The sequence below is a fragment of the Neoarius graeffei genome, chromosome 19 (genome assembly GCF_027579695.1).
Source record: "Neoarius graeffei isolate fNeoGra1 chromosome 19, fNeoGra1.pri, whole genome shotgun sequence".
In the NCBI taxonomy this organism is placed as follows: domain Eukaryota; kingdom Metazoa; phylum Chordata; class Actinopteri; order Siluriformes; family Ariidae; genus Neoarius; species Neoarius graeffei.
In genome coordinates, this window is record NC_083587.1 from 18085517 (window position 1) to 18102999 (window position 17483).

General features: G+C 44.1%; 1 protein-coding gene across 1 annotated transcript in view; it reads right to left on the bottom strand.

Annotated features, from left to right (window-relative positions):
• Window positions 1-1256: 1256 nt before the first annotated feature.
• The window catches only part of hnf4g (hepatocyte nuclear factor 4, gamma), a 27824-nt gene continuing 11597 nt past the window's right edge, over window positions 1257-17483 (bottom strand). The window contains exons 4-10 of the mRNA XM_060900827.1: window positions 8180-8286; window positions 7585-7740; window positions 7213-7300; window positions 6958-7110; window positions 2232-2468; window positions 1521-1643; window positions 1257-1390 (exon numbers count right to left, since the gene is read on the bottom strand). Coding sequence (XP_060756810.1) covers window positions 1257-1390; window positions 1521-1643; window positions 2232-2468; window positions 6958-7110; window positions 7213-7300; window positions 7585-7740; window positions 8180-8286 — 998 coding nt within the window. The remainder of the gene's footprint in view (window positions 1391-1520; window positions 1644-2231; window positions 2469-6957; window positions 7111-7212; window positions 7301-7584; window positions 7741-8179; window positions 8287-17483) is intronic.

Here is a 17483-nt window from a genome sequence, read left to right on the forward strand (position 1 = left end):
GTGTACCCCGCCTTTCGCCCGTAGTCAGCTGGGATAGGCTCCAGCTTGCCTGCGACCCTGTAGAAGGATAAAGCGGCTTGAGATAATGAGATAATAAGGTTTATTATTATTATGGCGGCACGGTGGTGTAGTGGTTAGCGCTGTCGCCTCACAGCAAGAAGGTCCGGGTTCGAGCCCCGTGGCCGGCGAGGGCCTTTCTGTGCGGAGTTTGCATGTTCTCCCCGTGTCCGCGTGGGTTTCCTCCGGGTGCTCCGGTTTCCCCCACAGTCCAAAGACATGCAGGTTAGGTTAACTGGTGACTCTAAATTGAGCGTAGGTGTGAATGTGAGTGTGAATGGTTGTCTGTGTCTATGTGTCAGCCCTGTGATGACCTGGCGACTTGTCCAGGGTGTACCCCGCCTTTCGCCCGTAGTCAGCTGGGATGGGCTCCAGCTTGCCTGTGACCCTATAGAACAGGATAAAGTGACTAGAGATAATGAGATGAGATTATTATTATTATTATTATTATTATTATTAATAAACACAATTATAAATACACCAACATATCCTGAAATTCAACAGGTTACAGAATTGAAGTTAAATAACTTGCACAGACAGTACTGTGTCTTATGCACATGAAAAGAAATCTGTAAAGATGACTTTCAAAATAATGAAATTAAATATTTCTACTTAAAAGAAAAATACTACAACAAGCAGTAAACAGTACTAAACGAAACAAAGTCAATGTTTGGTTTGACAACCTTTTGCTTTTCTTCTTCTTTCTTAAATGGTAATCCCAGGTACAATTTGTGCAGTTTTATAAAGAAATTAGCTGGAAAGTTTTGCTAAGCATCTTAGAGAACCTGCCACAGTTCTTCTGGACACTGTAACGGTCACACTTGCTTTTTATTTTTGCAGCAAAACTCAGCAGCCTTCATTACGTTTTTGTCTGAAAAGTGGTCTCTTATGGAATATGCTTCTTTCTTTACTGACATATAATTTGTACTTAAATGTTTGTCTGTCTTTCACTTGTTCTACTTTTAATAACCCTATTTACATGTCATTTCAAGATTTCAGACACATATCTGCTCCAGGGATTATTAGAGCTGGGTCAAATACAAATTATAATGATATATTTATACAGGATATTTTTTAATAATACACTGATCTTTTAAAAAAAAAATCATCTTATACTATTTACACATTTACAGACAGACACTGGAATAGAGCTCCATGCAAGCACAGTTATTAAAGATGCAAGGACATCATTTTACGCCTCAGAGTGGTGGCTCAGGAGAGGGTCTGCTGGAGATGGACTGTGTCGGCATTAAGAGTGTCGGACTAGAGGAGGCCTTATAGATCTCCTGGCTCTGAACTTGAAGAGGAGATGGGATTGGGGTATCTGGAGAAGCTGACAAAAAAAGCCACAAAACAGTATAATCTTTAATGGGATATATACAGTATATGCATGCATGTGGGTCAGCAGTGGCATTGTATCAATAATATTCAGCCAGAGATGTCTATATAAATGATGATCTCACCTATTTGCTGTGCATGCATAGGGCCTGAAATGGAGCTGATGACTAACGTCTGGCCCGTGATTGGATCCTGGGCGAGCTGGGGGTGGCCATGGTGGTGCAAGTAAGGCTGTTCTGCGGACAATCCTGTGAAGCCATTGACATATAGATTTAGGTATTGATTATGAATGACATCTTAAATCCTACAGGGTTTTTTTTCCCCCCTTTGGGGACAAAGATGGCTCTGACATCATTAGCTCGACATAATATATCCTCATCTGGGTCCTGATCAAGTCATCTCTAACCTGCTTTTATAGAATTCTGTAATATTTTTCAGCCAAGGGCCCAATTTAGTTATACAAATACAAACCACCTCAATCACAGAACAAATGATGTTCATTAGGTCAATACTGGATACAGTATGTATCATCATCTTTTTTTTACCATTATAAATAGCTATTATTTATAGTTCTTGTTAAAATACTGATTATGTAAGTGATATTTACTAAAGCAGTTTGCCAAGGCTAACCACTTCTTATTTATTAAATAATTTTTTAGTATTTCCAGGAAGCAACAAAGCCCTCCATGCTGTAGACTTTCCCATATTGGTAAACTACAGCTTTATCTATGACTGTGATGTTAAAACGATCTTATTTTGTCTAAGGGTGTAAGGTTTGGGGGTTTTTTTGTTAAATCTAAATGAAGCCGCAAATTAAGTGCTTTCTCTCATCCCACCTCCTAGCAGCATTTCTTGTAGTAGGTTGTCGATCTTGGCCAGGCCAAAGAGTTTGATGAAATGGAGCTGTTCAATCATCTGCCAGGTGATGCTCTGCAGGGTAGGGAGAAGCAGCAGAAGCTCGCCAAAGCGTCCGCGAGAGTCATACTGACGGTCATTAATGTAGTCTTCAAGACTCATCTGAACCTGATACCTCGTGCTTTTTATCTTCGAGGGATCTCTTAGGCTTTTGGCATCTGAAGGTTGTACACAAAATGGGAGTCATTCAAATGGGTTAGAGAAATGTACTTCAAAGTTTTACAACCTGAAAATGTCTATCCATTATGTCTGTGGTGTATGTGGGAACAGGGTATTATCTAGAAACTGAGAGAAGGGTGTTGGTGTGGATGCCTGCTAGGGGGGTCCAGGGCTGCTAGGGGGGTCTGGGGAAATTTGAAATATTTAAGCAAATTTGGGGCCCTCTGGTGCAATCTTGACATGAAAAAGCATTTGAGAGAAGCTCTTAAAATAAGGTATTTTAGGTAGTGAATTTCTGAAAAAGGAATCAGTCAGCTCAAACCATTTCAAGAAAATTCTTTATTTTATGCCATTTTATTGCACGTGTAGCCTTTGTGCCTAATTTTGCAATACTCAGAACTGATTAGCATGGTGTGGTAAACTGGTAATAGCTTCTGTGGTTGGGACAGCCAACCTTTACATGTACATATTAAGCATGTGTAAACATTAGAGATTTCACACACGCCTCAGATGAGGTTGCATGAAAAGTTTTGTGGCTTCCTCAACATGGCAACAACATTGCGGGCAGCCAGGCCCGGCAGCTGAACCTGGCTCTAGTATGAAACAAGGTCTGTGGTTGGTTGTGCCATGCACTGGCCAATAGGAGCGCACTATCAGTTCTGAGAAGCAAATCACGTCCTGCTTCAGAAATAAGGGACAGCAAACACAGTACCAGAGAAACACGCATGTGGGATGCAGATTTATTGTGTTATTTGGGGTCCCCACTGGTCCACTGGCATTTACTTTGATCTGCTAGTGCAACTAATGTTGCTCATTTTTCTTTCATCATAATTTTCTCTAATAGAGGCTTTACACCATTATGTGACCCCACAGCAATGGTAACTACGCCGCCATGACAGGGGGCACACTTGTAGTGCTTCATTCAGCTGAGTTAATTGTTATTGATCAGTATGGGAAGGTTTTGTTGCATTTTTGGATGTACAAATCGTTTTGAATGAAACAAAGACGTCATATTTTTTAATTCACCAAAAGTAATTCATCAGGGGGAAAAAACTAGAGAGATTTCTAAATGTAGAAAGGAAAAATGGGGAAAAAACATTCAGCAGGACTCGATGTCGAATGGAGAGGTCAAAAACCTGATGGTGCTCACTTCATTTCCACGAAGGTAAGAATTTAAAATAAATAAATAAATAAATAATTTCAGAACTGGAGCAAGGAGCTCATTCTTATTCAGTGGAGTAACACAACGGCTCGGCACAGCCTCACCTTCACTGAGACTTAAAGCTAGACGGCCTTTCGATTTCATAAAATCAGTGAAATTTAGTTCCCTCTGAAATTTGGTCATTGTGATATATGTTTATTTCTGTAATATCTCACAAAATATCAGGCCATTCTGTGGCTGGGAAGTTATTTAATTTGAGGGGCTTCCCTAGCAAATAATGTGCATGAAATCACTCGCTTCACACAGTCAAGCAGACAGAGGAAGTCCATGTGTGCATGCGCAGGTTCTTCTTCTTCTTCTTTTGGGTTCTACGGCAGCTGGCATCCACAGTGTCGCATTACTGCCATCTACAGGTTTACCTTTGACCGTGCACTGACGGTTCCATTATTCTGTCGCTAAACGAACAGCTGATCGCACCGAGGTGCTCGCTGACTGCCGATATTTATTACTTTGGTCCTGCGTTTCCTTTCCTTTGCAACATAATATCTTTTCTTCTCACTTTCCGTTACTGTAGTCGGTCTTTCAGGTTTCATTCGCACACTCACGTCCTCCATTTTTCTCTCCTGTTTCAAATTTGTATCCCACAATGCCTTGCGCAAACAGGGAAAGCCCACCACGTGATGTATGACGTAGTATCTTGAATTGGGTCATGGTGAAGCAGGAAAAAAATAGTGGAGAATTTAGGGCCAAGTGGCCCTAAATTCAGTAATTGTTCTATTTTAAAAAAACTAATAAAATTGGAAGTCTGTGATTTGAATTCAGTAGCTTACGGTCCACTAAACAAAAATAACTGGGTGTCACGGAAAATTCTTTTTATGACTGACACTTGAAAAATTTGAAAAGCAGTCTACCTTTAAAGTGCATTTACATTCGGGGATCCTTCGGAGCACGTTGTGCACACGCTTGGGACACAGTCATTATGGGAAAAACCTGATGCTGATTTGAGAGCAATCAGCATGTGCATGTAATGATACGGAGGCTTTGTAAAGTATTATCATCACTGTCACATTTGTTTGTAGCCATGTTTACAACTTTGCTTTCAGTTTCGTTTTTGTAAATATCATGCCTGCTAATAAACACTTTTTCTGCACTTACAGCCTTCTACCACTGCATACCTGACAGAATACTTCACAAAGTCTCTGTGAAAACAGTGTCCTTATATGCACCTGCTAACTGTGCTCAAATCAGCATCAGGTGTTTCCCATAATGACTGGGTCCCAAGCACACGTGCACAATGTGCTCCAAAAGATCCCCGAATGGGAATTTTGAAGCCCGTCATTTCAGAAAATTACTTGTTGACTTCTAGTATTGGCCATCAAAAAGACAGGTCGATGAGTCTCTAGATAACACCTAGTGTGGCAAAGAGAACAACATAATTGATGTCTAAATTGAATTTGTCAATATATGTGAAATTTTTCATGAATTCTCCAAATAAATGTTGGATTTATTTTTGTAAATGAAGTCTTATATCTGTATCATTTCTCTTTTCAGAGATGTACTGTAACTACATTATCATTGGTAACGCAGATGTTATGAGCATTATTGGGTGGATCTCATGGCACAAGGTACCATAAATACCCTCTCAAAAACTCCTCCCCTTGTCAGGAAACATGGATAAAACTTTTTGCTCATTTGTCTCAATCTCTCTCCTTTATAGATAGTTTTCACATGACGTCACAGAGTCAGGGATTCTCTAGTGGCGGCCATCTTGGGGGTCAAGCTTACTGTACGGGTGACTGAGCACACATTGTAACGCGCGAGTACAAAGTCTTCAAAAGAACCCAAGCAGGCTATTTAAAGCTAGCAATGGTGCACACCTGTTGTATTCACAGCTGTCGTAATAGGTCAGATGATGAAGTCAAGCGGAGCTTTTATGGAATTCCCACTGTACGGGAGCACGAAGGCGAGCAAACAAACTCAGCATACAAAGGAGAAATCTATGGCTTGCGAGAATCAACCGCAAGGATTATCAGCCTTCCAAACACAGCAAAGTCTGCTCCGATCATTTTATAAGTGGTAAGTTGTTTAAATAAACAATCAATTGTGTTTAAGTTTGTTTTTGGAAACCAAAACATCATGTGAACAATCTCTGGAGAATGCCTAACTGGAACCGCTGAGTGTACGTTTACATTGTAATGTACACTTAATATCACTCGTTTGTCACGTTTCTATTTGAAACTTGTCACTTCACTCACGCAAGGGTCATTTTTGAAAAACATTTTAGGTCTATTCTGTATGATTTCATTTGTGTTTGGGATGCAAACAGCGCGCCTTTTGGCGGATGCCGCCTGAATCACGCAGATCCGATTTTTTTTTTTTTAGGGGGGGCATTGGAGTGTCGGATTATAATTTCAAAGTAAATTCTGTATTAAAATTACTAAATAAGCAAATCCATTACAGTCCATGAAACAGGAAGTATAAGGATGAGAAAAAAACAGTTTAAATCGGAAAGCTGCGCACATTTGCACAGCCCGAGCGGTGTGCAGGACTGCGCAAATGTGCGCAGCTTTGCGATTTAAACTGTTTTTTTCTCATCCTTATACTTCCTGTTTCATGGACTGTAGCGGATTTGCTTATTTAGTAATTTTAATACAGAATTTACTTTGAAATTATAATCAGACACTCCAACGCCCCCCCTAAAAAAAAAAAAATCGGATCTGCGCGATTCAGGCGGCATCCTCCAAAAGGCGCGCTGTGAATATATAAAGTTGTATATATCAGACAGCCTTTAAAGTTTGATGAAGTCAGTTTCAGGCTTTGGAGCAGGCTTTGGCAGTTTCAGGCTTTGGCAGCCCTGCATAGTCACTTGAAAATGCATCTTTGTCCACTTCGTAGGGGTCAATTCCCCCAATCAAGGCCAGTTTGGCTGCATACCGTTGTCGTGAGATGTCGTCTAATGTATCTATATACTTCTGTTTGCTTGATTTTGCCGACATTGATCTTTATTTTAGAAAACTGACTATATAACTTCATAAATTCGTCCGAGATAACGTAGCCGGTAGTGGCGATGGTCCGTTTTGTTTGCCCCCCAAGATGGCAGCTGGGGGGGCGTTCCCCGGAATGCCGTGACGTCAGTGAAAACTATCTATAGAGTGCAATGGCTGTAGTTTTGTATTTACTGATGGTCAACAGTTGCCCTTCCACTTCCATTTTCTTCTGAATTTGGGGTAAAGAGATTTTTAGTTCTTTTCTCACTACAGGGAAACTGTAAGCATGCACTGGTAATGTTATGGTGTTTTTCAAACTTTAAGCATATGAGACTGTACCTGGGTCAAAAAAAACAATGGCTTTCAGAACTGCATATTCATTGTCATCAATCTGTATGTCTTGGAAGGGTGAGACTAATTCGTCGAGGATGCGGTTAGCCACTCGGCTGATCTCTGCCTCGGGGCAATTTCGGTGAATAACACAGCCATTACCTAGAAAAAGGACAAAACATTGGTACTAATGTATGACTGAGACCTTCCTGGATATACACATGCATTCATAAAGAGTTGATATAAATCCTGATCAATAGCTACCGAGCAGCAGGATGTCTTTGTATGGCATTGACCGCTTGACTACTCCGAGCAGAAGATGTTCTCCTGCGTGTGCTCGTAATAAACTGACCTGAAAAACCGGAACAGAGGGAGAACAGCCTGAACGTTTAGCTCATTTAAAAAGCATCAGCAGCCTACTATAAGCATACTCAATCAATACAATAACAACAGACATGGCAGAGATCATCAGAAATTCTGCACAAAACAGGAGAACCAAAGAGCAAAGCTGAATGCAGGGATAAACTGAGTCAGTCATGTGAATAGCAAATATTGAGCTCAAGTGAAAGGGCCTGCAATTTAAGCCAAGTGCCTCCCCAATTAGCACAGGCAGTTTGGCTTTCGAATGGCCATTACCTGGTCGTCAAGAGGCAATTCGCCGAAGGCCGGGATGTATTTAGCCCACTCTACCAGAACAAGCAGCTGTTGCTTCATAGACTCGCACACGTCCCCGATGGTGGCTGATTTCTTCTCAGAGATATCAGCAGAGCCTGTCGGACTAGCAATGCTGATCTGCATGGAGATGGAGTGAAGTTAGCGCATCCTCCAGAACCATTTATTATTACACAAGCTGTTGCCTTGCAAAGTAAACTCACATAAGTAGTCATGCAGATGATTGGAAATGTTGATGACATTAACCGATGCTTAAGCAGCAATTAATGCAAATTACATACGCAGCCTCTCATCATCATCATTAACCAAGCATATCTGAAACGTTCTTCAGAGTTACTCTAATGAGATATTCATATCGGTCGCTCTTCTGTATATTCCGTCTTTAATCAGCTTTGTTAAGGACGATTGGAGTCTATGAAGAATGTCACATTGAGCGTCTTTTGAATAAACTTACGATATTAAGGCTGTAATTATCATGAGGTTAATTTCACTCGCGTGAAAAGCTACGTTAATGCAGATGGAATTCAGAGTGTGTATGTGTGTACAATCAGCAGCCAACCTGTTGTGAAAGAGACTCTGCCTGCGCCAGTACAGTGATAGGTGGAAGGTCATGCGAGTCTGGTGTGCTTCTCCTGGAGCTGATACGATCCCGTTCATTCTGCACAGCTGAATAATGCACAAAAAAAAAAACACAGCCGATTAGAATGCTAATAACAGCACGAAAAGATTACTGATTAGCTAAGATGAAGCGTTTGTCTGACACATCTTCAGGCTTGCACACCTTCCAGACTCATAAAGTGTAGTCACGATGACATGGCATGAAATTTCAACATTTGCTTGAATGATACTAATTATTAAAAGGCAAAGGGGCTCTTAATTAGCATTTACAAATTAATATTTGGTAATACAGTCAAACACAAAATTGTGCACACTTTCTTTGAAAACAAAATTGAATTATACAAGAGCGCCGCTGAGATCTGGATTCTGATTGGTCAGAAGGTGTTGAGGTGTTTTACAGTGGATTTAACTAACAAAACATAAAGAAAATGTACAATTGGTGATCGATTGTTGTCTTATTAAGAGGGAGAAAAAAAGAGAGGCTGCTGAGAGAATGAATGTTTATAGCTGCTATAACATAAGTGATGTTTCACAAATGTTCCACAACATTGAATGCAACTATAATAAATGTATAAAAAATATGAAGTCTCGTCTCATCTCGTCTTCTTCCGCTTATCCGGGACTGGGTCGCGGAGGCAGCAGTCTAAGCATGGAAGCCCAAACTTCCCTTTCCCCAGACACCTCGGCCAGCTCCTCGGGAAGAACACCGAGGCGTTCCCAGGCCAGCCGAGAGACATAGTCCCTCCAGCGTGTCCTGGGTCTTCCCTGGGGCCTATTCCCGGGGGGACATGCCTGGAACACCTCCCCAGGGAGGCGTCCAGGAGGCATCCGAAAAAGATGCCCGAGCCACCTCAGCTGATTCCTCTCGATGTGGAGGAGCAGCGGCTCTACTCCGAGCTCCTCCCGAGTGACTGTGCTTCTCACCCTATCTCTAAGGGAGCGCCCAGCCACCCTGCGAAGGAAACTCATTTCGGCCGCTTGTATCCGCAATCTTGTTGTTTCGGTCATTACCCAAAGCTCATGACCATAGGTGAGAGTCGGAACGTAGATCGACCGGTAAATTGAGAGCTTCACCTTTTGGCTCAGCTCCTTCTTCACCACGACGGACCGGTAAAGCGACCGCATCACTGCGGAGGCTGCACCGATCCGCCTGTCGATCTCACGCTCCATCCTTCCCTCACTCGTGAACAAGATCCCAAGATACTTAAACTCCTCCACTTGAGGCAGGACTTCTCCACCAACCTGGAGAGGGCAAGCCACCCTTTTCCGGTCGAGAACCATGGCCTCGGACTTGGAGGTGCTGATTCTCATCCCAGCCGCTTCACACTCGACTGCAAACCGCCCCAGTGCATGCTGAAGGTCCTGGTTTGAAGAAGCCAACAGGACAACATCATCCGCAAAAAGCAGAGATGAAATCCTGTGGTTCCCAAACAGGATTCCTTCCGGCCCCTGGCTGCACCTAGAAATTCTGTCCATAAAAATTATGAACAGAACCAGTGACAAAGGGCAGCCCTGCCGGAGTCCAACATGCACTGGGAACAGGTCTGACTTACTGCCGGCAATGCGAACCAGACTCCTGCTCCGTTCGTACAGGGACCGGACAGCCCTTAGCAAAGAGCCCCGAACCCCATACTCCCGAAGCACCCCCCACAGAATACCATGGGGGACACGATCGAATGCCTTCTCCAGATCCACAAAGCACATGTGGACTGGTTGGGCAAACTCCCATGAACCCTCGAGCACCCTATGAAGGGTATAGAGCTGGTCCAGTGTTCCGCGACCAGGACGAAAACCGCATTGTTCCTCCTGGATCCGAGGTTCAACTATTGGTTGAATTCTCCTCTCCAATACCCTGGAGTAAACCTTCCCTGGGAGGCTGAGAAGTGTGATTCCCCTATAATTGGAGCACACTCTCCGGTCCCCTTTCTTAAAAAGAGGGACCACCACCCCAGTCTGCCACTCCAGAGGCACTGTCCCCGACTGCCACGCGATGTTGCAGAGGCGTGTCAACCAAGACAGCCCCACAACATCCAGAGACTTGAGATACTCAGGGCGGATCTCATCCACCCCCGGTGCCTTGCCACCGAGGAGCTTGCAAACCACCTCAGTGACTTCGGCTTGGGTAATGGACGAGTCCACCTCTGAGTCATCAGCCTCAGTCTCCTCAGTGGAAGACATGATGGTGGGATTGAGGAGATCCTCAAAGTATTCCTTCCACCTCCCGACAATGTCCCCAGTCGAGGTCAACAGCTCCCCACCCGCACTGTAAACAGTGTTGGCAGAGTACTGCTTCCCCCTCCTGAGGCGCCGGACGGTTTGCCAGAATTTCTTTGAGGCCGACCGATAGTCCTTCTCCATGGCCTCCCCGAACTCCTCCCAGTTCCAAGTTTTTGCCTCCGCAACTGCCCGAGCTGCAGCACGCCTGGCCTGCCGATACCCGTCAGCTGCCTCAGGAGTCCCGGAGGTCAACATGGCCCAATAGGACTCCTTCTTCAGCTTGACGGCATCCCTTACTTCCGGTGTCCACCACCGGGTTCGGGGATTGCCGCCACGACAGGCACCGGAGACCTTGCGGCCACAGCTCCAAACAGCTGCGTCCACAATGGAGGTAGAGAACATGGTCCACTCAGACTCAATGTCCCCCGCCTCCCTTGGAAGCTGGGAAAAGCTCTCCCGGAGGTGGGAGTTAAAGACCTCCCCAACAGAGTGCTCGGCCAGACGTTCCCAGCAGACCCTCACCATACGTTTGGGCCTGCCAGGTCTGTCCAGCTTCCTCCTCTGCCAGCGGATCCAACTCACCACCAGGTGGTGATCAGTTGACAGCTCAGCCCCTCTCTTCACCCGAGTGTCCAAGACATAGCGCCGGAGATCAGATGAAACGACTACAAAGTCGATCATCGACCTCCAACCTAAGGTGTCCTGGTGCCACGTGCACTTATGGACACCCCTATGCTCGAACATGGTGTTCGTTATGGACAAACCGTGACTAGCACAGAAGTCCAATAACAAAACACCACTCGGGTTCAGATCGGGGAGGCCGTTCCTCCCAACCACGCCCCTCCAGGTGTCACTGTCGTCGCCCATGTGAGCATTGAAGTCCCCCAGTAGCACAATGGAGTCCCCAGTCTGAGCACCCCTCAGTACCTCTCCCAGGGACTCCAAGAAGGCCGGATACTCTATACTGCTATTTGGCCCATTGGCACAAACAACAGCAAGAGCCCTCTCCCCAATCCGAAGGCACAGAGAGGCGACCCTCTCGTTCACTGGGGTAAACTCCAACACATGGCGGCTGAGCTGGGGAGCTATAAGCAAGCCCACACCAGCCCGCCGCCGCTCACCACGGGCGACTCCAGAGAAGTGGAAAGTCCAGCCCCTCTCGAGGAGCTGGGTTCCAGAACCCAAGCTGTGCATGGAGGTGAGCCCGACTATCTCTAGCCAGTACCTCTCAACCTCCCGCACAAGCTCAGGCTCTTTCCCCCCCAGCGAAGTGACATTCCATGTCCCAACAGCCAGCCGCTGTGTCCGGGGATCAGGTTGTCGAGGCCCCTGCCTTCGACTGCCACCCAATCCACACTGCACCAATCCCCTACTGGTACCTCTGTGGGGGTCATTCTTTAATTAATAAAGAAGTAAAACTCCGTGTCAACACTGCCAACAAGTTTAGTCCTTCTTGTTATTCATTTGTATGCTTGAAGTACCCTTGAATAGAAACAGGAAGGTATTATCGGGGTTTACATTAACTTGCTTAATGCACAATTTGAAATTTTGAACTAAAAATGAGGCTTGGAAAAACATGGATTTCGATGCAATCGAAATCCGGTGCCAAATATCAGATGTAGCAGATCAGAATGACTATCACAAGAGGAGAAACCTCAGTTTTAATTACCTAACCTCACTTAAAGTGCTAGTCTAATGAAAATTACATCACAAAATCCTGGGTTTTCTGTGTGTGATATGCTCAGATAGGTTGTAAAGTTCACCGATAAATAAAAAATTGGTTTGAAAAATAATTTTTTTGCGTCTGAATTCTGTTCCAAAAATCACTAAAAGTTTGTCTGCCATTATTAGATCGCAGTGATTTACAGGTCAGCGGCGCTGCATGTGTGACGTCATATGCGCCACTGCCTTCTTTTGTGTCCACGCAGACTCTATACTATTCTCTGCAATGGCATGCATTCTTTATATGATCTTCCTATGATCTTCTTGCGGTGTTCCTTTACAGAGAGCTGATTTTAAGGTGAATTGAACGTGTTTGGGGGCGGCATGGTGGTGTAGTGGTTAGCGCTGTCGCCTCACAGCAAGAAGGTCTGGGTTTGAGCCCCATGGCCGGCGAGGGCCTTTCTGTGTGGAGTTTGCATGTTCTCCCCATGTCCGCGTGGGTTTCCTCCGGGTGCTCCGGTTTCCCCCACAGTCCAAAGACATGCAGGTTAGGTTAACTGGTGACTCTAAATTGAGCGTAGGTGTGAATGTGAGTGTGAATGGTTGTCTGTGTCTATGTGTCAGCCCTGTGATGACCTGGCGACTTGTCCAGGGTGTACCCCGCCTTTCGCCCGTAGTCAGCTGGGATAGGCTCCAGCTTGCCCGCGACCCTATAGAACAGGATAAAGTGGCTAGAGATAATGAGATGAGATGAACCTGTTTGAAATTTTAAGGTAAAGTCCCTTCAATAACCGCGGAACTAGCATGAAGGAAAAGGCCATTGCAAGGTTAAATTACGATCACTCTGTGATAAACTTCTCTGTTTATTTCTGAATCTTGTTGTTGCCTTTTTGTCCACTGAAACACATGCAACATTATATCGCATCTAAAAACATGACTTCAATAGCAAATAAATAGACACGCCATCCTGTTATCTCTTTCAACTAACTCATGGGGGGGGGGTTGTATTTATAGGCTCTGAAAGAGATTCTCTCACATCATGGGCAAAACGTACGCTGTTCTGTTAATACTGTATCCTCAGGTACTATTAACACATCTGTGGCAGCAGGGGCGTGGTCAAGCATCGGTCTCCCCCAGTGACCGCACCCTATAAAAGGAGAGAGAGAGAGAGAGAGAGAGAGAGAGAGAGAGAGAGAGAGAGAGAGCAGAGAAAGGGAGCTCTCTCCCCAACCTGGACCCTTGTGTGCGCGTGGGTGGGCGAGCAAAGTAAGACACTGAAAAGCGCAAATCAAAGTATTTTTGAGAGAACTCAGTTCTGGCCTGCCGTGCTTCTGTGCTCCACCCACCTTCAATCATTTCTACAACATCATATCCATCTTCCGTCAAATACTGCCTGGAAACAAAATAAACTGTCTAAACAACCACTCTCTTCTCCTTTCGGTATTTCATCAGAGTGTGCTATAGCCAAAACAGCCAAAGCATCTGTGTCTACTGTTGTACAAATAGCAGCTCCTCCTTCTTCAAATACTGCATCAGGCACAAACAGAAACAGCCTTTCCACCCTCTCCTTCAACTACAGCATCGGAAATTTAGTAAAAAATAAATAACGGTAAATGTGCGCTGACACCCCATCCCCCCACCACCACCACACACACACCTCTACTTAATGTTGTATAGCACAAAGCCCACATGGTCCTAATTGGTACTATTAGAACCAGACAAGGTTGGTAGTTTTAAGAGCAACTTAGCTTTGAAGGTGAACCCTAACAAATTCCTGACTGTTGCGCTCTTGCTGCGCACAATGCATATGGCACAATGCGCCACCCACTCCTGCTGGCTCCAATACTAAAAGTGAAAGTAAGTGCCTAATTACTACCATCATTGAGCCTTGTATAAAACTTCAGACCTGCTATCAGTGAAAAGGATAAAAGACTAAGGACAACTAATAAATTCAAGCAACAGGCTAAACACAAGTTTGACACTTACTGTGCGGTAAGCTGTTTGGGATGGCGCTTCTGACTTTTGTTTCCAGATCATAGGAACTGCTCCACATACCAGACGTCGCTCAAATCCTTCTATGTGAATTTGCCTCACAAATTTATCTTTTTTTAAATGTATGGAGCAGACACCAAACCGTCCTGTTGGCTTGAAGTTACCTTTCTTTGTCCATAGGACAAATTGAACCCATTATTTCTGTACGTGTCCTGCCGACTTTGGGCTACAATGGATCAAAATTCTGAATTTTGTTTCCAGATCATAGGAACTGCTCCGCGTACCAGACGTCGCTCAAATCCTTCTACGTGAATTTGCCTCACAAATTTATCTTTTTCAAAATGTATGGAGCAGACACCAAACCGTCCTGTTGGCTTGAAGTTACCTTTCTTTGTCCATACAAATTGAACCCATTCATTCTGTACGTGTCCTGCCGACTTTGGGCTACAATGGATCAAAATCCTGCTTTTTTTTTTTTTTATTGGCTACACTTGAACAGCCTTGAAGGACACACCTCTTAGGAGGTATGCTTTGGTTTTAGTTTTGTTGTGGAATAAAAAAAACATTAAAAACCTGCTACACTTTGCAAAGCAGACGAAGCCAGAAATGGCATGAACTTTCAAGTGTTTCTTCTTTTGAATTAACAGTAACTTACCAGGAACGCATTCGTGTAATGGTGGACTCAAAGAGCCAAACTTTACCAACTAAATAGAACATGTTCCCAGTCTCATATTAAAATACAATATAGACAGTAAACTATTTAACATGTCTAGCTTTATGTATGTATGTATGTATGTATGTATGGATGGATGGATGGATGGATGGATGGATGGATGGATGGATGGATGGATGGATGGATGGATGGATGGATGGATGGATGGATGGATGGATGGATGGATGGATGGATGGATGGATGGATGGATGGATGGATTTTATTGTCCCCACTGGGGCAATTGGATTTGCAGCACAATCGCAATGGACACCAAACATAAGACACAGACAAACATATCAGACAGTTTAAAAAAACAAAACAAAAACACTAGCGCATCAAACCATTGGATTTGACCAAGACAGCTGAATGACTGGGTTATTTACTTTACATAATTTAGTGCTTTTATTGCTTGTGGGATGAAGGAAAATTTGGACCTATTTTTGGTCAGAAGGGGGGGACAGAAACGACGTCCAGATGGCAGGAGTTTAAAAGAGGAGGCCAGTGGGTGAGTGTGCTGAGATATTATGTTGTCCGCCTTTTTAATCAGTCTGTCCCTATAAATGCTCTCCATACTTGGCAGAACAATCCCAAGTAGCTTACTGGCCATAGTGACTGTCTTCCTGACCACCTTCTTTTGCGCCTCGGTGGCATTGCCAAACCAACAAATAATACAGTAAGTTAAAACACTTTCAATAAAAGCAGTATAAAACATTTCAAGCATTCGGTTATTGACATTAAAAACAAGCAGTTTCTTTAAAAACTGCATTCTTTGTTGTGTCTTAGTATGCAGAAGATCAGTCCATGAGTCCCATTTCAACTTGTTGTCAAGTATAACCCCAAGGTATTTATAATCTGTGACAGCCTGAATTGTTTCTCCATTAATAACTGTGGTAGAGGATGATGATTATGACCTTCTAAAATCAACAGACATTTCTTTAGTCTTATTTGTGTTTAAAATAAGGTTTGACTTACTGCACCAGTCTAAAAAGAAATCTAAAACTGGGCCATGATCTCCTTCCCCATCCTCTAGGAGGCTCACTAAAGCTGTGTCGTCCGCGTACTTAATAAAGTGCCTGTTAGGTAAAATGCTAGTGCAGGAGTTGGTGTATAAAATAAAAAGCAAGGGTGATAAGACACATCCCTGTGGAGAACCTATGGATGTAATCATGAAATCAGAGAGGAAAGAACCTACTCTGATTCGCTGAGCTCTGCAGGTGAGAAAGTCCATAATCCAGTGAATGAGACCAGCATTAAGACTGAATTCATTAGCTAGTATCTCTGCAAGAGTCCTTGGGAGCATGGTATTAAAAGCAGAGGAAAAATCCACAAATAAAATCTTAGCATGAGTCTTTGGTTTCTCAAGGTGCATGTGCAAAAGGTGCGTTAGTGTTAAAATGGCATCCTCCACTCCCCTAGAGGCTTGATAGGCAAACTGCAGGGGGTCCATGAGATTGTGGGTTTGGCAAATAATGTACCGCTTCACCAGTCGCTCCAAGCGTTTCATGACCAAAGATGTAAGTGCTATTGGACGAAAGTCGTTGGGTTCTGACGGTCTCTGTGTTTTTGAAACAGGTACAATTGTAGATGCTTTCCACAGGTTAGGGACTTTACAGAGATTAAGAGAAGAGTTAAAAATGTCTGTAAACACAGGGGCCAACTGTTCTGCACAGTGCTTTAGGACACTGCCACAGATGTTGTCAGGGCCAGGACTTTTCCATGGATTGCTATGAATGAAAAGACAAAGGACATCAGATTGCCTGATATTCCAGACAGATGCAGTGGGGGGAGGGAGCAGTGAGATGCTGCCCGAGTCATAACTGCCGCTCTCAAAACGGCAGAAAAAGCTGTTTAGCTGATTGGCGCTCTCTACGCCCTCACCTCCAAAAAGGTCCAAGCAGGTCCTCCGATCCAGAGAGGATTTCCCCCTGCCCTTGTGTGGGACGTCAGTCATGGTCTTAATTCCCTGCCATGCTTCCCGAGAGTTGCCTGACGCTAGGGTAGCCTCAATCTTTTGCTTGTAATTATATTTATCTAACTGTATTTGTCTTTTAATTTGTCTCTGTATGTCCCTTCTGGCTATATCATCATGAGTCCAATATACTTGTTTCTTTTTCATTATAAGGTGCTTTAGTTTGTTAGACACCCAGGGTTTATCATTGGGAATTTTTTGTTTTGTTTTTTGAAGGTATAATTGTGTCTGTGCAGAAGGTTATATAGTCAGAGATTACTTCTACCTGTTCATTTATATCATCACATTTAAAAACATCCCAGATCGTGCAATCAAAACATCCTTGCAGAGTCATTATGCCATACTTTCACTGATCGTTTCTGAGGCTTCTCCCTCTCCAATATTCTCTGATAGACAGGGCGGAGGTAAACAACATTATGATCAGATGCCCCTAGTGGCGGAAGCAGGGACGTGCAGTAGGCATTTTTGACAGTTCCATAACACAGGTCTCATCTCATCTCATTATCTCTAGCCGCTTTATCCTTCTACAGGGTCGCAGGCAAGCTGGAGCCTATCCCAGCTGACTACGGGCGAAAGGCGGGGTACACCCTGGACAAGTCGCCAGGTCATCACAGGGCTGACACAGACACAGACAACCATTCACACTCACACCTACGGTCAATTTAGAGTCACCAGTTAACCTAACCTGCATGT